The 24,035-nt window shown below is 46.4% G+C and overlaps 1 protein-coding gene across 3 annotated transcripts in view; it reads left to right on the forward strand.

Moving 5' to 3' along the window:
* The first annotated feature begins 5,737 nt into the window (after positions 1-5,737).
* Positions 5,738-24,035, forward strand: part of FAM124A (family with sequence similarity 124 member A) — a 99,708-nt gene continuing 81,410 nt past the window's right edge. Inside the window, exons 1-2 of one of the 3 annotated variants that reach the window (XM_058686356.1) lie at positions 5,738-6,025; positions 15,488-15,519. In XM_058686356.1, coding sequence (XP_058542339.1) covers positions 5,961-6,025; positions 15,488-15,519 — 97 coding nt within the window. In that variant the 5' untranslated portion in view covers positions 5,738-5,960. The remainder of the gene's footprint in view (positions 6,026-15,487; positions 15,520-24,035) is intronic. The other 2 variants (XM_058686349.1, XM_058686351.1) reach the window with 2 other exon arrangements.

Genomic DNA, 24,035 nt, shown 5'->3' on the forward strand with positions numbered 1-24,035 from the left:
GGACAGAGGATCCGAATCGGGCTCTGTGCTGACTGCAGAGAGGCTGATGTGGGGCTTTAACTCATGAACCGTGGGATCATGACCTGAGCCAAAGTCAGACGCTCAACAGAATGAGCCACTCAGGTGACCCTGACCAGTCTAGCATATTAATGCAGGCGGTCAGAGCTGTGGAAGATTGGGTCACTGAAAGAAAGTGTCAAAATGTGAAGAGGACAGACAGCCAACCTTTCCAAGTCTAGATCATTAGTATGATGACGAATGGGTGACCTGGCCATAATTCCCAGGAGGTGTGGCTATCCTCAGTGTCCTGAGTCCCGGGTTTCATTGTACTTTTGAATTTCCACAGCACTTTTCCAGAGGTCTTTCCCCACCCTGTCTCACTTTTCGACCACCCCTGGCGGTTGGAGGGGTAACCGTGAGTATACCGTGGGGTGTCTGATCTTAAACTCCAGAGCTCACACCGGGAACTGTAGGCTCAGAGTCTTAAGAAGCCTCCCAGGCCAGACCACTGTCTCTGCTGTCCCTTATCCAAGCCGAGTCATTTATACTTGAATGAGATTATTTTCCAACTCAACCGGTTTATCTTTAGTTTCCTTTATCCCTTGGCCATCTGGTCCCCTTATGCTTGCATGTAAGGCTAGTGGCTTTCTTTGTCTAAGTAGATTTGTCAATAGTTGATAATTTTTCTTGTCATGATCATAATATTTATTTTTCACATCAGACAAACTCTTCTGGAGACTTGGAAGAAAGAGATTTCCACCCCCCCCCCACCCCACCCCATATCTCTCTTTAACCTGAAATGTTTGCTTCTGGAACACGTGGTTTATAAATAAGGTATTAAATAAAAGTGAATAGGGTGCCTGCGTGGTTCAGTCAGCTGAGCGTCTGACTCTTGACCTTGACTCAGGTCATGATCCCAGGGTCGTGGGACTGAGCTCCACTTCAGGCTCCACGCTGATCATGGATCCTGCTTGAGATTCTCTCTCTCTTTCCCTCTGCCCCTCTCCCCTGCTCACTCTCTTTCTCTTTAACTAAATAACTAAATAACTAAATAAGAATGAGCAAAACTTCCCAAACCAACATATCTTCCTGTTCTATTTGCTTCTGGATAACCTAAACTAGTATTTCATTTCAAGAGCTTATCTTAGATCTGGGCTGGCCTCACAGCAAATGGTCCAGAAGGTTTACACTCACAGAAGGTGTGGCCCAGCTTCCCTCCAAACTGAAACTTAAACCCAGGCAAATCCCATGCCCAGGAGATTTAAATGTTTATCTTTCTCAATCTGTATTGCTTCAAGTTCTTATTCTTAAAGCTACTTATCTTCTGGTTGTTCCAAACCCTCAGCCCCTCCCAATTACTTGTGACCTTGTTAATTACTAATCTGTGTCTTCCATCAGTAAAATTGATGCTCTTACTTACCATCAGATTAGTTTGAGGTTCCCCCCCTCCTCTGGTTAAGGGCTTTGATATTCCGGTCCCACTCTAGTGACAACAGCACCGTGCACCTGTCGGGAGCACTGTGGGGCTCTGAGGGGCCCTCTAAGGGAGGCTAGGCTTGGTAGGAAACCAGCTCTGCCCTGGGGGCCCGGAACCTGATAAACTGCCCTCTCCTGACCTCGAAAGCTCCATTAGGCCAGGCCCTGCCTCTGGCTCGTTCTCCATCCTGTCCCTGGCATCCAGCCACTGCCTGGCACACCGTGAGTGCCCAATAAATAAATGGATCAGTGGCCTTATTTTCTAACACACCGACACAGGCAATAGCATCAACAGAGACTGAAATGGGCATTATAGGTGAAATACAACATGAGAATGCTGTTCAGTTCGTCTGAGAGAGAGTCATTAAAAAATCAGGGATATCTTGTGTTGGTATGCTTCGCAATTTCTAGAGGGCTTCAAGTCTCCTGCGAGATTGACACCAACAGCCTTAGTTTAAGGACGAAGGAAGCCTCACGAGAATTTTGTGGGGATTAAAGAGATCGTGTATGTAAAGCCCCCTGGCACAATGCCCGGGATGCAGGAAGAGCTTTTGAAACAGTTGTGAGGCACCCTCTCTTCTAGTGACATGACGTTCAGTCCAGAACCCAGGGTTGACATTTCCTGGCCTGTGACCCCATCCTCAGACAGACTTGATGTCTTTCGGGCAGCAGGCACACCACCTTCAGAAGACCACGGATACTCCCCCGCCCCCATCTTACAGGGGGGAGGGAGGAGGGCGTTGCGCCCCAGGACCAAAGCCATCCATGCTCAGTGACTAGAGGTAGAGCCCGGGAACCATGTACAGGTGACGGGCAAGACACCCCCTGTGTGGTTGCCACAAGGTCCTCCTGCTGATTACCTGCTGGCGACTCTTGTACCAAATAAACCAAATGAGGCTCCTAAGACCCGAGGACTGACGTGGGAGCCCTCCTGTAACTGAGACACGGCTGCTCAGAGGGACCACGATTACCGTTCAAACCTCTCTTCCCCATAACAAACGCATCACTGACTTACCATGAGCCCTTGTGCCAATGGTAAGCGGCACTTGCGGCCCCCGTGGTTGAGGGGGCCTGAATCAGTGCATCATGTTGAGGGGCAGCCCGGGGTTTTGGCCTGGTCTGACCTTTTTCAAGACATCGGAGGAAAACGGAAGTAATTCAAGGAGCACCCATTTTCCATGGCCTTCCTTCTTGGGGCCGTACTTAGTTCACCCTTTCTCCTCCGCCCTTTTCTCCTGCCATCCTTCGAGGCTGTGCCTGGCCTACCGGTCGGCCTTCCAGTTAGGTGACGTAGGTTCCGTCCACACTAAATGGGCACCCTGCTCCTCTGCTCCCCACGGGTGGCCTGGGGCAAGGCGCCTAGACTTGCTGAGGTTTAGTTTCCTCGACTGTAGGATGAAAAACTGAACGTACCTCACCGACCTTTACTGACGACTAAATGAGGTGGCATTGGGGACAAAAATGAATCGTCCCCACACAGAACTGACCAAGTAGGTTTCCTCACAGCTCTAAGGATAATAACATGGTAGAATGTCTGTTACTTACACATTCCATCCGTTTTATCCATTTTTTAGATCTGGTTGCGTTGACACAATTTGTCCTTCTACTTTGCACATAGGCTATGATGGTCTGTTGACCTCCCGGGGATGTCGCGTTTACGTTGAGATGCCTCCCTGCCTTTGCCATTTGGTGTTCCTCTCATCACCCAGCTTTCCTCCACTCTAACTGAATGCTTAGCGCCCCCGCCTGCCTCACACCCCCGGGTCTCTCTATCTGGAAAGCTCTCCTCACTCCTGCCTCCACCCTGGGACTGTTTCCCTTTCATTCACTAACACATATTCATTGCTCCAGATATTGGGGATGTGGCAGTGAACTAAACAGAGTCCCTGCTCTCATGGAGCTGGCATTCAGAGGGTAGGGGAGGGAAGAGCAGCTAATTAGTAAATAAATCTCTCATACGCCCATGGCTGGTAGAGCTTTAAGAAAGACTAGCAGGATAAGGGGATACTGTGATTCAGGTTTAGCTAGGAAGTGTTCTCCAAGGAAAGGGCCATCTGAACATAGTCCTGAAGGACACGTGGCAGGAATCTTACAGAAAATCTGGGAAAAAGTATTCCAGGGAGAAGGAACAGCAAGTGCAAAGGGCCTGAGGCAGACGAGGGCTAAAATATCCCTTCCTGAGAGAGCTTTCCTTGACACCCCAACTTAAATTGTGTTCTCTCTCTCTCATGACACACCATTCTCCTTGGAGTGTTTTTCTCCATTTGTGTGTTTTATATTAACATATGGAATTTAATTAGTCTCCCCCTCTGGATTATAAACCCCGTGATGGCAGGTGTCCTATCTGTTCCCATTTTCTTTTATTTGTGTATCCAGAATTCACCCTCTTGTCTGGTATTTAAATAGTTATTGAATGAATTGATACATTGAAAATGGTTATTAATGGCATTGGGCAGATCACTTACACAGTGTAATTTTTTTAAGTTTATTTATTTTGAGAGAGAGAGAACAAGTGGAGGAGGGGCAGAGAGAGGGAGAGAGAGGATCCCAAGCAGGCTCCGTGCTGGCGGCACACAGCCCAACGCAGCGCTCAGTCTCACGAACCAAGAGATCCTGACCTGGGCTGAAAATTAAAAGTCAAACGCCAACTGAGCCACTCAGGTACTCCTCACACAGTGTAATTTTGCCTCGTGTGAGAATTTTCTTTTAAAAGTCAGTACATAGGGTGGGGTGAGGGGAGTTTCCCCTAAAGGACTGGCACTCTTCTTTCTTCCAGCTAATGAGCACAAATTGAGTATAATACACCCATTTCTGTTTTCCATGCAAGGAATTTTATGTTAAGTAAAGATAATTCAGTTGAGATTTGGCGTTGGCATGTTTACCTGTGCTCGTTTTCTTGATGAGGTTGCACTTGTATTCTTTTATTAATTGGATTTCTCTTTTGTGTAATTTAATCAAGATACAAATTAAAAAGAGTGATATTTAGGTAGGTAAGGAAGGAAGAACAGAAGAGAGGGGAGAAGGAGAGAGGAAAGAAATTATATTCCTCTTCAAGATATAGCTTGTCACTGCTTTGCAAGTTAGGATTGGAAATGTAGCTAGCTCATGCTTTCAATGTAACAATAGCTGCCGGTGAGTAGTACTTGACATTATCAGGATAGATGCTAAGTATTTTTACATGCGTGTTCTCATTAAACTCACAACAGGCTCTAAAATAGATATCAATAGCCCCATCTTTTAGATAAGTAAATTAAGGCTCAAAGAAGTTAAATAACTTGGCCTTAACACAGAAGAAAGTAGAAATGAGTGCCTTGGAGAGGGCTGTCAGAATGAAATCCGAATTGTTTTCATCCCGCCTCCCCTCGAGTTTCCTTTCAGCCTCACACTACCTACTAGGGAGAGGTGTGCCCCTCCAAGAGTGATCATTACCTCCCCCCAAGGCGCTGATGGGGGTCCTTTACAAACATCCATTATCATATCCTTACTGCAACAACCCCTGCAGGTACATCCAATGGTCTTTATTTTTAAAGGCATTTTTTTAAAAATAGCAAAAGAATGCATGACACAGATTGTAAGTGTCGTGGGGTGGCGGGAAGCCACTCAGACCTGCGCTACGAAAGGCGATAATGAATTCAGTGTTGGCAATTCTCAGGAAACTATACGAAAACACCTAGGTGTTCCAATTGGTCCCAGTAGTGAACCAGATCCCTCCTTGCTTTCACTGTGCGGTCGGGGTCGGGTTATTCCGCGGTGCTGCTCCCAGCTACCGGGCTCAGGCACCTTTGGGCAATCCCGGGGACGCAGAATTCTGGGGCTGTGGGCCCCAGCGGGAGGGGCGACTCCTACGCGCGCGCGCGCGCACACACACACACACACACACACTCACACACCACCCGCGGTCGCAAGCGCGCACCGACAAACATCTACCTCACCCAACCACCCACATCACACAACAAGGGGCACGCGACTTCACACGCCTCGCCCGCTCCTGCACTCAAACCACACACGGAAGCGCAAAACACGAGCTGGCACAGGCTCGCGCACACGCTCACACCCCGGGCACACACCCTCTCGCGCGCGCGCCCACCCCCTCGCTCGCCGGCACACGCGCGCGCGCACACGCGCACACGCCCCGTGCACCCACCCTCTTGCGCGCGCACGTGCCCCCGCTCACCCGCACACACGCGGGCGCACCGCCGCGCGCACACGCACACGCTCACACGGCCGAGCGGCGAGGGGCGGGGCCGGGCGGGGAGCGGCAGCCAGTGCGCGGCCGGGCGCCGCCAGGAGAGGGCGCGGCGCGGGGCTGCGGAGCGCGGCTGGCGCCCGAGTTGTTTCCCGGAGCCCGGAGCCGCGAGACGCTCGCAGTGAGCCCAGCCAGCTCGGGCCGGGCTGGGCTAGGCGGGGCCGGGCGGGGCGGCCCACAGGGAGCTCGCCCCGGGTCACGCCGGCGCCCGCCAGCCGAGCGCGGCGGGGAGCGCGCCATGGACCCCAAAACGGGCGGTGGCGAGGAGGATGACTGCGTGGACTCGGGCGCCGAGACCGGAGGGTGAGCCGCGCCGGGCCGGGCCGTGGGCGGGGGACGCTCTCCGAGTTGCGCTGCGGCTGCTCCCTGCCCGGGACCTTCCCGGACCCCGCGGCAGAACCGGAGCCGCTGGGGCCGGACGGGGCCGCGCGGGCTGCCCCTCCTGCCGGACCCCCGGTGGAAGGCAGAGGGGCTGTGGCGGGCCGGCTTCCTCCTGGGCGGTCCCCGAGGGCAGCGCAGCGTGGTCCGTAGCTGCCCCGGGCAGGGCGGGCCCCACCCCCCGGGGGAGGAAAGTGCAAGGACTCAAGGTTCAGAGTAACCCCCCGCACACCACCACATCCCGCCCCTCCTTGCCCCCCGTTATCGCGGAGATGATGTCGAGTACCCGGCAAATGCGGTGCCCCCCCCCCCTGAGATCATCGTTAGGAGATGCGCTTGCACTTGTTTCCACCTTCTGCGAGGACTTTATTCTTCTAGCCCCGCAGCTCTCTGGAGTCCGGGCTGGGGGCTGGGGACGGGAAGAGGATAGGACACCCGGCACCTAAGTTCTTTCAGAATCCTATAAGAGGGTGACATTTTTCATTCCCGGCTTTATTGTGCTTGCTGAGACCCGCTGCTCGACTCATTTCTCCGCCGAACTTCTCTCTGCGCACGTGTCCCAGCCTTGGGTACAGGTGGGGTGAAAATGGTGCTATGATCCAGCCCTGCTTAAAGAAACAGCTTCATCGGACTCAAACGTGTAGCCCAGACCTTTATCTCTGGGGACTAATTAGCCTTCTCCCAACGACACGGTTTTCCTGAGTGGGACAAAAGACCGAGTATCTTTAAGGAGATGAATGTCATTGTAAATGCTTCCACCCAGCTCCTATCGCCAGAGGATTTCCCTGTGCAGAGTCAGCAAACATCCAGGATGCGAATTCTGACCCAGGAGGAAAGGATGTCCTTTCCTCTCTGGAGTAACCCTGGGGGTGGGCTGGAGCTGCCCAGATTACAGAAAGCCTCATTCCTGGAAAGTTGAGGACATTTAGACTATAATCTCGGGGCTTGGCAGCCCTGTGAGGACAGGAAGAGAGTCCAGTCCCAGAATGGGCACAAGGGGTTAGGCTTCCTAGGCAGTCACTCCTGCGGACCCAGCCCAGCCTTCCCTGCAGGCTCCACCCATTCCTAGCCCAAATCTGGGACCTTACACCCTACAGCAATGGGCTTTCCCTGTCATCCCAACTTGCAATCATTTATGGCTCACTGTGGAGCCCAGTTACATTCTGGTGAAGTAACCTGATTCCAAACACTGCACTCCCTTGTTTTTTCCCCCCACACGTAGTGTATAAGGCATTTATCAATTTTAATTGAAGATCCTTGGCTTTTTTTTTTTTTTCCTTCTGCCCCTAGTTAGCTAGGCCATGAATAGAAGAAGAAAACAAAGCAAAACAAACTAGCTCGTTTTCAGCTGGGTTAAATAAGGCACTAACTAACAGGTTCATCCATTTTCAGTTTGCAAAGCTCACCTAAGACAGGTGTTTTCCCCCAAAGATTCTGTCCCGGAGAAGTGGAGGGGAGGCCCTGACCCAGGAGTGACAACTCCCTGGGATCCCCGCGAACAACATGACAGCTGCCAGCGTTCCTGGGAGGGGCTTGCTGAACATACGGACACCAGAACTTCTGTTCACTGCTTCTGTCACTGAAGTGTGTAGTTGTAACAGAATAGAATTGTTTACTTATGGCCTTAGTAGCATCCTTAGGCTAAAGATCAAAGTAAAATGGCATGCACTAAAATAAAAGAGTTTTGATGTAGAGTTAGTAATCTTGCATTGGCCACATAGTCATATATTTCCTGAAATTTGGTTTGGTGACGAAAAAGCCGCTCGCAGTTTCCTAGCTTTTGCAGAGTTTGCCCCCTCTAGCCCTCTCTCGCTTTCCTAAAACTACCTGTCGAGACTATCTACCAAGCATGTAGAAAGCACTTAATACGTGTTTGCTGTCATGACTGTTTTTAAAATACAAACCTGATTCTCTCCCTCTCCCTTCCAAACTTTTAGCGGCTCTGGCATCTATAACAAAGAGCTTAGACTGGCCTATGAGTCCCCCTGGTGTTACTGGGTCCTCCTCTGTCTCTCTGGCCTTATTTTTCGGCGGGACCGCCCTCGTACCCAGCATCAAGCCACATGAGCAAGGTGTTTCTGATTCCTTGCCTTTGTCGGGCCGCCCTTTTCGCCAGCTATGCCCTTCTCCACCTGGCATGCCTGTCCACCGGGTGAAACTCTACCTTCATTCCAGACTCAGCTCAAGTGACACATATGCTCGGGCAGGGATCGTTAATTTGAGGTCCATGAATTGTTTGAAATTTTATGCAAAATGATGTTCTTTGTGGCTTTTTGTGAGAAGAGACTGGTTTTTCATCAGATGCTCGAAGTAGCCTGTGATCCCCTCCAAAGGAAGTTGGGTAGCGTAGAAGTTTCATTTTCAACATGTTGTGTCTGAGGTACTGGGAGACGTCTGAAAGGTGATGAGCCAGCCGTTGAGTGTATCTGTCTTAGGAGGTCAGCCTGATGACACTGCATCGGGGAACCGTCGGCCTAAAAATGGCAGTTGCAGTCCTGGGAGCAGATTTAAATCAACTAAAGGCAGTAAATAGCAAACCCTTACTAGCATTTACTCCATGCTGGGTACTGCGCTGAGCCTTTTATGTAATCCTTCAACAACGCTGTGAAGCAGGTACTATTTAAGACCAGCCTTGAGAAGTGGGTGAAGGAGGAGGAGCTAATAAAGGGGCCTAAGGAAAAGTAGGCATGGGGACGAAAAGAAAGAATGTGGTTTCCTAGAGGCCAAGGGGAAGAAGGGAAAGGCATCAGCTGTGCCACTGAGAAGTGCATTAAGATGCAGGAACGCGAGGTGCTCTTTTTCTCAAACGGAGGTAATGAAGGAAAGGTGGAGTAGAGGAGTGGTGGAGGCGGAAGCCACGTCCTCTCCTCCTGACTCCAGGAGGGAGCAGAACGTGCTGCAGAGGAGGTCGCTAGAGTGCTGTGTCCGAGACAGGGAGGGGCGAGGAGAGGCCGTAGCAGGAGGAGGGTAGAGGGGGTGCAGGAAGGATTCCCGAAACATAGGCAGTAATCGGTCTCCTATAAAGACGTGTTTATAGAAAAGACTCTGAAAGGGAAAGAATAGAGATACAGAAAAACCGATGGTTTGTGACGTCCACTTTCTGAAAAGGTGGAGATACGTTGGACTTCAGACCCCTCGGTTAGATGGGCTTTGCATAGAAGGGGAGGCCCGTCTCTTCTTACAACCTGGCGGGGAAGATGGCTTTCCGTTCCAGGCAGGTGCGACCCCCTCCCTCAGGAAAATGGAGGGTTTTTTTTAATAATTTTTTTTTTAACGTTTATTTATTTTTGAGACAGGGAGAGACAGCATGAACGGGGGAGGGTCAGAGAGAGAGGGAGACACAGAATCTGCAACAGGCTCTGAGCTGTCAGCACAGAGCCTGATGTGGGGCTCGAACTCACGGACCACGAGATCATGACCTGAGCCGAAGTCGGATGCTTAACCGACTGAGCCACCCAGGGGCCCCAGGAAAATGGAGGTTTGAAATAGTTTGGGCACCGCTGAGTGAGAACCCGCCTGGGATCACTGGGATCAGTGATTGTGACTGGATGAAGGTACCGCTCCACCTTGCTATTTACTTTCCTGAAGCGGTGGTCAGCTCCTTAGGGACAGGCAGTAAGGGAGACGGTGAGTGGTTGAGATCATCAAGGTTTGGGGGGAGAAGGCCTATTGCCAGGCCAGTGTGAACAAAACATAGGAGCAAGAGATTTGGAGGTATCGACGGAGCTATCAATCCTTTCGGCAGCATGATCAAAGAGAAGGCTCTAAGAATTTTTGTGCGTCCCAACTGCCGGTGGGCAACTGTGCTGCTCACTCTGACATTGACAATCAGGGGTGCCTGCGTGGCTCAGTCAGTTAAGCTTCCAGCATCGGTTCAGGTCATGATCCCACAGCTCATGAGTTCAGGCTCTGCATCGGGCTCTCTGATCCTCTGTCCCCTTCTCTCTCTCTCTGCCCCTCCCCGACTCACAGGCTCTCTCTCACTCACTCAAAAACAAATAAAAACATTTTTAAAAAGTGACAGTCAAAAGAGTCGGGTTACTGGGGTTCAACTCTGTGCCTTTAGTTTTCTCTGCTGTAAAACGGGGATGACGATAAAAGTACCCACCTGACAGGGTGCTTGTGAGAATTAGCCTCTACATTTAAAGCCCCTAGAACAGTGCCTGGTGTAAGTGAACCCTCAGTACGTTATTTCTCATCATGCTATTACTGCTGTTACGAACAACACTCCAAATGACAAACTTACAGTTGTATTTAATAAAAATGTGTATTTCCAGGTGCCCTCAAGATCATATGTTCTTTATACTCATCGCAGTGGATGCTCTGATGTTTTTCAATGCCCTAAGAAATTTGATCATCGTTCAGAACATCTGTGAGGGATAGGACAAATGTTATGATTTTACAGAGGAGGAAATGGAGGTTCAGAGGGTGCACGACCAGTTAGTGGCCTAAAATGGAAGCCTGGGTCTCCAGCATGCTTCCCACCTCGTGCCTCTCAAAGAGCCATCGATCTGCAATTAATTCTCGTTTCCTGTTCAGGCATTGTCTTTTGCTCGAAATGCTATCTCTGCTGTCTGACCCACCTAGTACAGGCCAAGATTAAAGGCAAACTAGTATTCTTCTGTGGCAATTGATGTCATTTTGAAGCTCTCCTTTTCCAAATGCACGTGAAAGCAAGCTTTGTGCTTCTGTGTACTTTTCGTTAGAAAAAAACTGGCAAGCCAGTTACTATCTTAAGAAACTATCTTAAGAAACAGAATCCCTTAACAGAGGGACAGGCAGTGTTGTTGTAAACCAAAATAAAAGACACAGAGTGAGACAAATGCTTTACAATGGGTGTTTCATTAGTGGTGTCTCCCAGATTTGGCTTCTGAGACACTCTTTCAAATATGACCGTTATCTGATAAATTATATTTTTAATACTGTATAAACGTTTGTGTACTTATTTTGAGAGAGAGAGAGAGAGAGAGAGAGAGAGAGGTGAGCGGGGGAGGGGCAGAGAGAGAGATAGAGGATTCGAAGCAGGCTCTGCACTGTCAGCACAGAGCCCGACACGGGGCTCACACTCATGAGCCATGAGATCATGACCTAGGGTGAAGTTGGATGCTTAACCAACTGAGCCACCCAGGCGCCCTGGATTATTTTCATTCAGAAGGTTGATCTGGCACTAATGAACCTCCACTTCCATGTCACCTGTCACTGAGCTTCTGAAAACATAGGGTCATACCATACCCTTTGGGTGACCTCCACCTGACATTTCAGTTGATTTAAGAGATAGCAAACAATTCACAGGTCTACTGTTTATAAAGCAGGTGAATGGGAAAGGTTAGGGGGAATAAATTTGAAGATGGGACAGGTTTAGAGAACAGTAAAAGGTGAAATCTTGCAGAGAAGACAGGATGATCTATTAGGCACTCTATTATCTTTGTGTTCAAGGTGGGGCTAGTTAGCTCTAAATTACCATGGCATCTAATTCAATGGACTGAGAGCTAACAGATGAGATCCATAATGCACTGAGCTGATGTTTTAGAGAAACGTCAAGATCAATATTACTAAAATGCCAAGATCAATTCTTCTGCCAAGATTTTCCTGGAAAAGAGAATTTAAGAAGGTATATGGCTTCTGACAGTGATAACCTGTCTTAAGTGCAGACCCTTTTATATATAATCCCTATATGTATAATTGTAAGTAAACTACAGTGAAGGCACTGCATCTGACTTTCTGGTCATTATTGGCACAGGTACCAAATAAATGTAATGTTTGCAAATGTGTCTCTTATATGTGTCAGATGTGTGAAGATCTACAATCCTTGCATTATTCTACTTATCTGTGTCATGTGCCCATACATTTTCTTCCTAAAATTCATGGGTTCCCCTTTCATGCTTTATTCTCGTAGAGTTGAATGTCTTGTGCAAAGCCAGGTGGATCAATTCTTAGGATGTGAGACCAATAAACAGGATTCGCTGCTGTTCCCTCCTACCTTAAAAAAGCTCATTTGAGGTTGAGCGTCCGACTTCAGCTCAGGTCATGATCTCACGGTCCGTGAGTTCGAGCCCCACGTCGGGCTCTGTGCTGACAACTCAGAACCTGGAGCCTGCTTCTGATTCTGTGTCTCCCTCTCTCTCTGCCCCTCCCCCACTCATGCTCTGTCTCTCTCTGTCAAAAATAAGTAAACATTAAGAAAAAATTTTTTAAAAACTGGAGGTTATCTGCCCCTCCAGAGAACTGTAGTCATTAGCTGAAACTTTTTGAACTTCTTTAAAGCACAAAATTGTTTTAAGCTTTACAGTTTGTCTTTCACCAGCAATATAATAATTGCAGTAAATAATCTTTTGGAGTTATTTGGAATGTATTTTATGAGCTGTAAAAGTGCCCATAGCTTGACTCAGTTCCTGTTGCCCCTCATGATAATTTTTGTAAGGAAAAGAAAGTAAATCTCAAGCTATATTTATGAGTATCTCATCTCTGTGTGCTTTCAGAAGTGAACAATCAGAAACAATCATATAGCAAACAACAGGCAAATGGTTGAATAAATTATAGTACATCACTTTACAATTATAATTTCAGGAACTATAGCAACATGTTGTGACGGTATTTGGTGAAAAGAGCAGTTTAGAATTGTATCTCCATCATTATGGCAACTGTGTACAAATTACATAAACAGGATCAGCGGTTGGAGAGCACTGTGAGTCTTTAGGTGACTTTTCTTCCTGTTTGATTTCCGTTTTGATGGTGGACAGGGATGGAGGTTGGGGTGATGGATGAGACTGCAGAGCTGGACAGAGGCCATCATTCATGGAAAGAGGGGTTTATGTGGTACACTGTTGAGCTGGGGCTTCATCCAGAGAGTGACAGGATCAGATTTGTGCTTCGCAAAGACTGGCTGCTGTTTGGGGAAGGAACTGGAGCGAGACGAGAGTGACAGGCGACTGACCAGCTGTCAGGCCTGACCCAGACGGTGCCTTTAGTCCCAAGAACTACATACAGAGAGATGCACGGCCGGGATCTTTGTTACACAAGCACCTAGCCTAAAAATACTGCCGTTATACCTTAAGATTCTCGAAATAGGTGTCGCATGTAAATTCCATTCTACATTCACATCCATCTGCATGCATGCCTGTATGCATTTGTGAAACGCATCTGCCTCAGGAGTACTTGGAAAATCCTAGCTGAAAATACACATTTTTAATACATAGTCCAATCACACATTGCCATTGAATGTTTCATTTGAATTGTCATGAAATTTCTTTAAAGCCTGACCATCCTAAGATGATCATATTGGATTGGGATTGTTTGGTCGTTGCAAAATGCCTGTTGACCATTTGTTGCATTCATATACAATTACATTTCTTTTTTTTTTTTTTAAGTTTATTTATTTTGATAGCAAGAGACAGGGAGGGAGGAAGAGAGAGAATCCCAAGCAGGCTCTGCTCTGTCAGTGCCAAGCCCGACATGGGGCTCAGTGTCACAAACTGGGAGATCAGGACCTGAGCTGAAATCAAGAGTCAGGTGCTTAACTGACTGAGCCATCCAGGCGGCCCTACAGTTAGATTTCTAAGTTTTGTCCTAAAGTTAATTTAGTCCCGCCTGGTTCCAGAAAGAATTTAATGCCCCAACACTGGGGTTAATGATCCTGACTGTCCTCTCTTGCATTTTCCTTAGCCAGCGTGTCACCATGCCCCAGCCAATCCTTCCACCTTTCAGCTCCTGTCTTGCCGTCACCCTGCCCTCGTACTTCAAGTCCCTATCATTGCTCACCTCCTGGTCTCCTCGCCAATAGTATCGGTTTAGTTTCCTAACCAGGAATGTAAAAACTTGGATTAGATGTAGGCGGATGCAGTTTGTAATACATAAAGGGATTTGCAAATGTTAGTAGTTGCTATTCTCTCCAGCTTTAAAATTCAGTGATTCTGTAACTGCTAAAGCATTTCATTTGAAAAGGGGAAACTACATGCTGTTTTCCTTCCATTTTGTTCCTCTACCAATAAATCAGTGCATCATTTGGCATGAGAGATGTAGGTTATTTCAACGGGTAAGAGGTGTGCTTTTTTGTGATGTTTTTTGAAGCTTTGTATATGCTTTGTTGATGTGGTAACAAAGTCAGTGGAGTGAAAATTGGATAATTTAAGAAAGGCAACATGAGACTAAGTAAATAAAAGGAGGGTGTATGTAGAAAATTAAACATAATTAACTACTTTATTTGCATAACCATATCCCCTAACTACCACTTGCATAATAAATCCCTACGTGCTTGAGAGATTAATTTTCTACTGAGAATGACTTTGGGACACTGGGGGGAGAAAACCAAGAGCTTCTATACCATATACGTTGCCAGAGAGGGAAGGCTTCCCAGCCACACAAGTAGAGCAGAAACTTCATAGAGATTAAGCAGGCAGATCCTTGGCCAGATTCCCATTCTCACAGAGGCTGAGTGCCAGGAGCTGGTCTTTCAGCCTAGAAACTGATGGGTAATTTCACCCTGGCCCTTACCCTGCCTTTTTCCCTTTCCCTATCACAGCCCACATCCTGTTACTCTAATACGCAGCAGGATTTCTTCTCAGCTGGAACTGAAATCAGTCAAGCATCATTGTGCCTTTGTGTTTCCTGAGGGCCAGCCACACCCTGATTGTGGAAGCCCTCACCAGCCAGGGTCCCTTCACACTGCCGCCGGGTTCCATCATCGCTCTGCTGATGGCAGCCAAGAAACATTTCCCCGTGGTGTGGAGCTAACTTGAAGGGTGCTCATTTGCGGAGGTTTAACCTTCTGGAGAATCATGAACCCCCTTGAGAATGTGTTGAAAACTTTGAGCCTTCTCCCCAGAAAAATAAGCTTCCATTCAAAAATTTGCCAGTGAATTTAGATGGTTCAGGACCCAGCTGGTCTGCCATCTTAGAGATCCAGAGAGCCCACGTGAAGGAACCCCGCTTTCTGAAGTGCCTTTGGGGGTGCCTGAGTGGCTCAGTCGGTTGAGTGTCCAACTGCGGCTCTGGTCATGATCTCTCAGTTCATGGGTTCTAGCCCCATTTTGTGCTGTCTGCTCTCATCATGGAGCCCGCTTTGGATCCTCTGTCCCCACCCCATCTTTGCCCCTACCCCACTCGCACGTGTGCTCTCGCTCTCACTCACTCTCTCTTTCTGAAAAATAAACATTTAAAAAAATTTTTTTAAAATAAAATGCCTTTAAAATTTTGCCTTCACATTCAGACGTAATTTTATTTTACACAAAATCCCTCTGCACTACAATTTTTGATTTGTGGTATTTCCTCACATTTAAATGGCTACTTACCACACTGTAAGACTGTTTTTTAAAATTCTGGCATGAAGAAATCATTTGGATAAAGAAAAATAATGTCTAATCCTACTAACACCAAGGTTTTGTGTTTCAGGTCTGACTACAGCCACATGTCCTCCACCAGCAGTAAGTATGGTTTAAATGTCCTTCAGCGCTGGCCTCTCAGCCCCACCTACCTGTGTAACCCACGCTTTAACAGAAGAATCACCCAAGGTATCCTTGCCGAAGAGCATGATGCGGGATCCTCTGACTCTGAAAGTTGGGGCTTTTCCTGGAGAATTTAATTGTACCTTGATTTCAGAACTAACTAGCTCTAAGAACTAACTAGTTCTTAAATTCTCCAGGAAAAGCCCCAACTTTCAGAGTCAGAGGATCCCGCATCATGCTCTTCGGCAAGGATACCTTGGGTGATTCTTCTGTTAAGGCCACTACTTTCCCTTTGGAAACTGAGTCTAGAGGAGGTAGCCTAGGCTCCGTTAGGACGGATGCTTCTAAAACAGCCTCTCTGAATAATCTGAGGTTACTCATTCATTCAACAAACATTTATCAAAAACCTACAGCCCAAAGGCTAACAGCTCAGAGCATGCATGGGGTGGCCTCGGTTCATCTGTTGGGTCAATGTCCTCCCTTGTAGTTTTGTATCTGCAGACAGATGTCATAGGTGATTGTCCTATGTGGTCAAAAAAAGAAGTGATTGGGAATATGTTTATAAACACACTGTAAGCATAGAAAAATATGCCTGTATTAAACGCTAATTTACAAGTAAATCTACTCATGGGAAATTAGGCCTTATATCTAGGAACAATTTGCAGTGATTAGGATCACTACATAAATGACCAAAGCCATTCAGATTAATTAAACACCTATTTTAAAATAACAAAAAATTGTCTTACAATAAAAGCCCTGATTATTTGAATCAGTAAATACTGAATCATTTTTCCTATCTTACTTCCCTGTTAAGCCTCAATTCTAAATAGTACTCAAATGGAAGGCCACTTAATTGGATTATTCTATTTATTGATGTTCTTGCTTAGTTTTCCTTTGCAATAAGAGACTGTGCAGAAAGCTGTATTTCTGGAATTGTAATTTAGTGTCAAATTCTATTTAGTTATTAGTATAACTGCGGCGAATAATCTGTGATCATTTCAGCCAACTGGAGACCCAACATTGCCCCTTAGTTATTAAGAACCATTAGTGATAATGAGAATAGTGCTCCAGTGATTTGCATTCCCTCCCAGAAGCTTCTGGATTCCTACAAACCACGGAAGCCTGTCTTCAACTCTCTCTCTCTATGCTGCCATTGTCATTCCACTCAGTTTTGCCCAGAAGCTACATTTCTTTAAGAACGATTTTTATGAAATACTTGCCTAAAGCCTTTGCTCAATTCGTAGCTCTCAAATCAGTCCTCTGGGTCACAACAAAGCACCTCTCTTGTCAGCGAAACCGGTAATTTGGTTTGGGACGCTTTCCTCTCCGTTATTTTAATTGCGATCTCTGAGTTGGAATTTCTCTCAGTGCAACTGGGATCAATAGCCGTTTATTGCTCTTCCTTTTCTCTTTAAATGTTTGGTGATTCCTGCCTCAGTCTTCAGTGTTGGGACCTCTAGGTAAGTGAGGATGTGTATGCATTTCATATTTCAGTTAGGACGTGTATTTGGCTATAAATAATAGAGAAAAAAATAAGGACTTAAGTAGGGGTTTGTTTTCCTCTAACAGTAAAAAAAAAAAAAAAAAAAAAAAAACTCAGAGGAGACAATGCAGGTCTGATAGGGAAGCTTCTTTTATCGTTTTGCTTGGCTTTTGGCTTCTGTCCTTAGGGTTGCCTCAGAGTTACAAGATGGCTGCCTCTACCACAGGCATCACATCCTTGTTCCGGGCAGGAAGAAGGGGTGAGTGGATACTGCTGGGTCCCTGGCTGTCTTTGCCTAGTGTTTGCCTGGCCTGTCTTTCCTCCCAGCCAGGAGCACAAATCCTGGCCACACCCAGATGTAGGAGAAGGCCCCTTTAGCAGTCAGTGAAAGGTAACAGAGTGGGCCCTTTCTGAAAAGAAAAAAAAAATTAAGTCTGAAGCCTTAAATCTGTCCTTTAAAAACATAAGTTTGACAGTGCTCTAATAATAAAAAGTATTTTCCAGGTAGATGTTAAAAACCTCATTTCCCCATGGACGAGATAATCACATTCAGAGGACTGAGTAGAGAGATTTTACTGTCCATCCTGAAGGATTCAGTTCCAGGGTCGCTCCTTGTCACAGCCCCACCTGTGCCAACACCCTCTATGTGACTGGCAGGACCCACAGAGCTGACTGGTCCCAGTTCCCACTTGTCGTCGTGACCCTGCATCTCATCGTCATTCCCTTGCCCTTGGGCAGTCTCTCTGAATGACTCAGTTCTGATTTCTGGTTGGGATCTGAGCCTTGGTTCTAACCATTTACTGTTAGGAAATGGATTTTTCTGTCTTCTAGTGGTTCCTGTTCAACATTCACATGATGCTCTTTTATCCATTCATTCCTGAGTTCACAGGGGCATAAGAACTTGCGTGGGTTGAGCTAGGGTTAGAGTCTGTTTGTCCACGGACAGAAAGCTTCCTCCGAGGGCACTGGTTGCTATTTAGGTATCCTCTTTTCCCTCAGAATGCAGGGGCTGTTTCCTCATGCTGCCTGCCCCTGATGGCAGAAGAAGAAAGGGCATCACCAAGACAAAGTAGTCAAGCAGTGGTGTGGCATGGGACTTAGGTCTCCTACATCCTACTTCTGGAATGGAGTCAGGGAGGGCATGTGGCTCACTGGGCATTCTGTTTTCCCTTGACCTCAAGGATCACAGAATCACATTTCCATTGAATGTGTTTGGTGTCACTTTCAGTTCTTGGGGAAGTAGCTGAGGAGGCTTCTTTAATGGATAGTTTTGTAAATGGGGTGAATGTCAATTTGGGTAAGTTTTTTTTCTACTTGCAATGGGTCCCTTTGCCTTTTTTAGATTGACAGAGCTGACAAGCTTTTCCTTCGTGCTTTCTACAAAGCGAAATACACTGTTAACACTCAGATCTCAATAAATCACAATACTTCCTAGGAAGGATGAATTTGATTTATACTCCCAGAATTTTAGGTGGTTTTTCCTGAAAACTGGTTAGAAGATCATCAAGCCAGTATGTACAATTTGCATTCTTAAGTGATTTAAATAAAATTTATAAACAGGATAAAAATAAAAACAATAATTATGCTGGGAGAAGAAAATCAACTGTGCCAGGTAATGCTAATGAAATTCCCATCATGTATGATTGAATATTTTCATTCAAATAAAGATTATAATCAGACTTGGAGAATTATTCTTAGAATACGTTGGGAGCTTAAAAATGGTATCTTTAGGACAATGTGACATTTCTTGAGGATCTCTAGCCCCAGGATAATGCCAGGAGAAGGGGGTCAAAGAAGTAACTAGTTCTCTTTATTGGAGACTGTTCTCCAACAGCCTCCTCTGTTTGCCCTCCTAATCTGTGCCTTAAAACTGCTCCTTCTCACAATTCAGGTATAGTCATTAACTCTTTACCGTATAAACTGCCAGTGGCAGCAGAAATGCCTCACAATTTTGTGCCACTTCATACTTTTCAAAATGCAAATGGTAGAAGATCCTTTGAAGTGATACCGAGGCCCTTGGCAATGCCCTGAGGAATTCCCCGTATCTGAAATTATGGAGAAAGGGTCATGTACAGCGTGTTCTGCTGATTTGAGCCCCGGACCGCATACCAAGGTATGCAGGGAAGGGACACATCGTGGGGTGGGCAGGAGTCACGGAATCTGTTCTTCAACCCACGCAGCCCTCAGATTCCTGCTCTCCTGTTGTTTCCCCGGCTTTCTTTTCCTAGCTCCCTGCTCTGTCCTTCCAGTGACTCAGGCAGCTTCCCTGTTTCCTGCCTGCGTTCTCCCTGCTGGTCCAGAGCTCCCACAGGCTGTAAATCCGGTGGAGTTCTGTCCTCTTAGCTTTCCTGGGTCCGCCATATCTGTGACCTGATGCCGCGGGCCTCTGGACACAATCTCTTCTTGAGGAAAAAGCGTCAAGTGATCCCAGGCATTTTTCAAATAGGAAAGTCAGGCGTCTTCAGTTCATCACAAGGCCTTGTGGCTGGTTTAGAGCTGCTACAGGGGCTTGTGGGTCTTGCCTTCCTGCTGTCTGCAAGGACATCTTATCCCTTCTTAAGGCTGCCTCGTCTCACAGGCACATCTTTCCACATAAATACCATCTTCTCCCTTTCATGTCTTCATAGTCTCATCATTTCCTTGAAGTTTTAAGGTATTAAAATACCCCACGTTTTAATTTTGTCTTCGGCCATATCTGTGCCTCCCCTCAGCACAGAGGGAAAGTTCAGCCTCATTGCGATTTAATTAGTAAAAGTAAGGAGCCTTGAAGGCAATACACTGAAAGGACATGGGGTGCTCTGTGGAACTTGTTGCTGGTGGGGAAGGTTGAAATAAAAATGATCTGTGGCTCTGTATCCAAGAGCTAACTTCAGACTTGGGATAATGAAATTCATTGTTTTCTTTCTGGGTTTGTTAGACAAGTTATTGACAGATGGATGTTTTAAAGAAGCCAGTTGTGCAAATAAGGACGGTCAGTATCTTAGAGAAGGTGATGGTAGCCAATTTAACTTTGATCCATGGGTAAATTTCATCGTTTTCATTTTTTTCTTCTGTGTACAATAATTTCTCCATTATGATTTTCAGAATAAATGCTTGCTCCTGTAGGCTCTTATTTCCTAAGATCCGGGAAAAACCCAGATCTACTCATTAATCCTTATGAAGAACAATTTTAGCCATTGCATGTGCATAATTTTGTGACCAGCATGAAGTTGGCAATGTACACAGTTTTTCAAAGAGACTAAAACATCCACCTGTCCATCCCCAGCTAAACACTCCTATTGCAGTGAAACCATCAGAAGGAAAGGCACGAATTTTCTCTAGATCAGAATGTGGCCTTGTAGGCAAAGTTGGTTATGGATAGTAATATGGTCTGTGGGGCTAATCTGACAAGTGTCTTAAGTAGCTTCATTCAAGACTATCACGACTGTCATCCATTTCCCACATCTTCAGTGTCCTAGGGGCTCATTAGTGATACTAATGATGTTTGACATACTGTCATAAAGCCAACAGGTGACATAAAACAAATCATGGGAGAAACACTCCACTTATTTCCAAGTAGAGGAAAGTCAAGGTTTTGAACTCCTACTTGGTCATTCCATTGAGCCGGGAGCTCTTAATTTTGCAGCATCCAGAAATGAACCCTAAATAAGAACGATTTCCATCTTCAGTGTGCATTAAAAGCACGCTCGCGTCCAGGACTGCTCTCGAAGGAGATTCAGGGTGACCTGCCACATAGCTGGAATGAATCTGCAACCCTAGGCAAGGTCTCCGTGAGTGGCCTTGTGTTGGACGCTCATGGCCCTGATAACACAGCCCTCCTAGACATGTGGCCATGGCTGCAGAGACCAATCGGAAATCATGAAGATGTTTTGCATGTGGACAGATAGTCTGCTTGCTTTGTCCATTCTGTCCTCCTTTGTGGCTCTGCCTTCCACAGTGACTGTAGGATTAAAGCTTGGACTCAGAAGTCTCTATTGTATCCCCTGGCAATGGGCACCTGGTACACTTACAGCCATTGCTCCTGTCACTACGTGAGAAAGAGCCCTTAAGGCTTCTTCCCTCCTCCTGGGAATGCTCTGGCCTCCTTCCAGCTTGCCCTGACTTTTAGAGAGAGGGCCCTGCTGTTGGTGGCTCTTCTCATGCTTCCGAGCGTCGAGGCTTTCTGTGACAAGCATGGCTCCTGGTTTGAGACGCTCATTATGTTCCTGGACCTTCCTCTTAGATCTGGAGCCACTTAGCATGTAGCTTGCAGGAAACTAATGAAAAGGCCACTTGCATCATTTTTGGCAAGTCTGGGTCTTGAAGCCACTCAGGTGGAGGCTTAGCCGCAGCCTGAGAGCCACAGAATGCCAGCTGGTGCAGGTTGGGGTCCACTCGCTCAGCATTTTGTCAGCTGCCCAGAGAAGGTATTCTTGGTCTGGCAGAGCACATAAATCTCCAAACTGGAAAACTTGCTACTCAAAGTATGGTCCACAGACCACTGCTTCAACATCGCCCCGGAGACTATTAGAAATGCAGAATTCCAGGCCCCGCTCCAGACCCCCTGAGCCATGTGAGTTGTTTGTACTGAAGTTTTAAGGGGCACTAATCTAGCTCATCTCCCCAGTGAGCAAGGTAGGTATCGTCTATCCAGATTTCTTTTAGATTCTGATTTTTAATGGCATAATCTGTATACTCTTGGACTTGTATAATATCTACATGAGAAAAAAAATTCACTTGACAAATGTTTAAATTATAGATTATTGATCATTTAAAAGAAGAAAACTGTGTTCCTCTCCTGAGTAGTTCATTTTAAAACATAGAATTTTTTCCTTATCTCCTGAGTAGTTTGTTTTACAACATAGAGTTTGTCCTTATCAAGCAAGCTAGAGATGTGTGTTTGGGGTTTTTTTGTTTGTTTTGTTTTTGTTTTGTTTTGTTTGTTCGTTTTTTTGAGAAGCAGGCGCCAGCCTTATCTGTAAGATCACAGACTAGTGAATGAAGCCTGAGATGAACGAGGGTACTGGAGCTGAAAATCAGTGCACTTAGACGTTATTGGACAGTGTGGGTTCTGTACGGCCAAAGTCCTCTGCATGGGAATCCGGAAGGCTGGGAAACACTGGTATTTGGCAGTTGGTAAGAAAAAAGCGACAAGCAAAGGTACACATTAGGAAATCAAGCGGCGAAGACCATCTACCACCTAAACAACTCCTTTGATGCTCTGTTACGCTGGCATCCGCTTCCCCCCAAATAGGGTGCAGTCCAATGGGTCCAAAGATAAGTTCTAATTGTGTGACTTCAGCTCCTAGAGGTGGTGTCAGTTTCTGTCCAGGATAGGAAGGAAAAATGGGGGCCGACTTCTCACAACCACGTTCTCCTTTAGAAGCTGAAGTAACCCTTCAGGGACAGCTGGTCTACCAGGGTCGTCTGGACTACCCACCCCAAGGAGGGAGGGAACACAGTCTGCAGTGAGTAGTTTCCATCCCACCTTCCTGACATGCTTGGTGCTTTTCTCAATTTTAAGTAATTATCATTACTCAAATAATACATCGTCATTGTAGACAATTCAGAAAATACATATTAGCAAAAAGAAGAAAACTCAGATTGCTACCATCTAGAAATAACCAACAGTCGTAACTTGCCTTTATAGATTTTTTTCTGAGCATCTATATTGCTAGAGTTATATATTATTAGCAAAAATAGTATAGTTTTATAGTCTAATTTTCTCAATAAGTATATGTGAACTTCTTTGTTGTCAGTAAACTTCTACAATAGTTTGTGCAGTATTCCATTATATTTCTTTACATTCACCAGTGCCCAGTTGTTGGCTTTTTTATTATTATAAACAGCATTGCCAGGAGTATTTTTATACTAAATCCTTGTGTGTATCCTTCATTATTTCCTTAGGATAAATTCCTACAAGTGAAATTGCTATAAGCATGTAAAGCTTTTGATGCTTACTGTCAGCTCATTCTCCAGGGGTACCATTTCACTCGCCCCCCCCCCCGGCGTGGATGAGGGTGCCAGGGCCTCATAAAAACTGTGATTTTTGTGAATGAAAAACAATATTGACGGATACACACACAATAACAATGGTCAAAAGTGCTCTGAAGAGACGGTGATAAATGGGGAGACTCTTGGGTTTTGGAGACCTGCAACCTGAAGTCTTTTCTGTGTTTCTCCTGAAAAGTACAGTATTGATTACACTCCCACTGTGACATAGCAGCAGGAACAGCCAGCAAATCCATCAGTACTCTGCACAGGCGTTATGACAAGTTGGAAGTGTTTGGGGACTATTGTGCAAAAAGCCAGGTCGTACCCACTAAAGCTTACGATATTCAGAATTGATTAGGAAGGCAAAGAGGATCCTGCCCATCTTCCTTTGTTTCTTCTTTGTAAACTTTCTCTCCTTCCTCCACGTCGATCAAACGTCTATTTTGTACGACCCGCTAGTTACGGGAGGGAAGGAATATTCCGTCTGCTCTCTGCTCTCCCTCCCCCTCTTGTTTTTATCTCACCTGGCATCTCCTGCCACTATTGTTAGCACAGAAAGGCAGTGCAGCCTGTGACTGGAAGGCCTCTCTGTCCTTTGTAACAAGAGCAGTTGTGAGAAGTCCTTCATTTGTCTGTTGCAGAGAGAGCTGGGCTTCCTCTGTGATTCGTCTTTATTTCACAGCCTCAGGCTTGAGCACAGCGAGGCTAAAATGTGTGTAGGTCACGGATAACCTGGACTCAAGCTTGGACGCATCTTTCTATGAGGTGGCATGCTTCAGGAGTCACATTCTAGCATTTTCTACTCTCTGTTGAGAACTCTATTTGAACCTCCTGTTATAGTGAGTATGAATTTTTACAGTCACATGCTCAGGCATAAGACTAGAACCACTGTACTTACACTGAAGCTGAACTTCACTCTGAGCTGCCCTCACGCCTAGCAGCTGAAGGCACGGTGCTCTCTGCTGTGGGACCTCCACCCCTGCAGGCCTTGGCCCAGAAGTTTCGGTACATGATCCTTTCTCAGAAACCCTCTGCCATC

Source organism: Neofelis nebulosa, chromosome 1, assembly GCF_028018385.1.
Source record: "Neofelis nebulosa isolate mNeoNeb1 chromosome 1, mNeoNeb1.pri, whole genome shotgun sequence".
In the NCBI taxonomy this organism is placed as follows: Eukaryota; Metazoa; Chordata; class Mammalia; order Carnivora; family Felidae; genus Neofelis; species Neofelis nebulosa.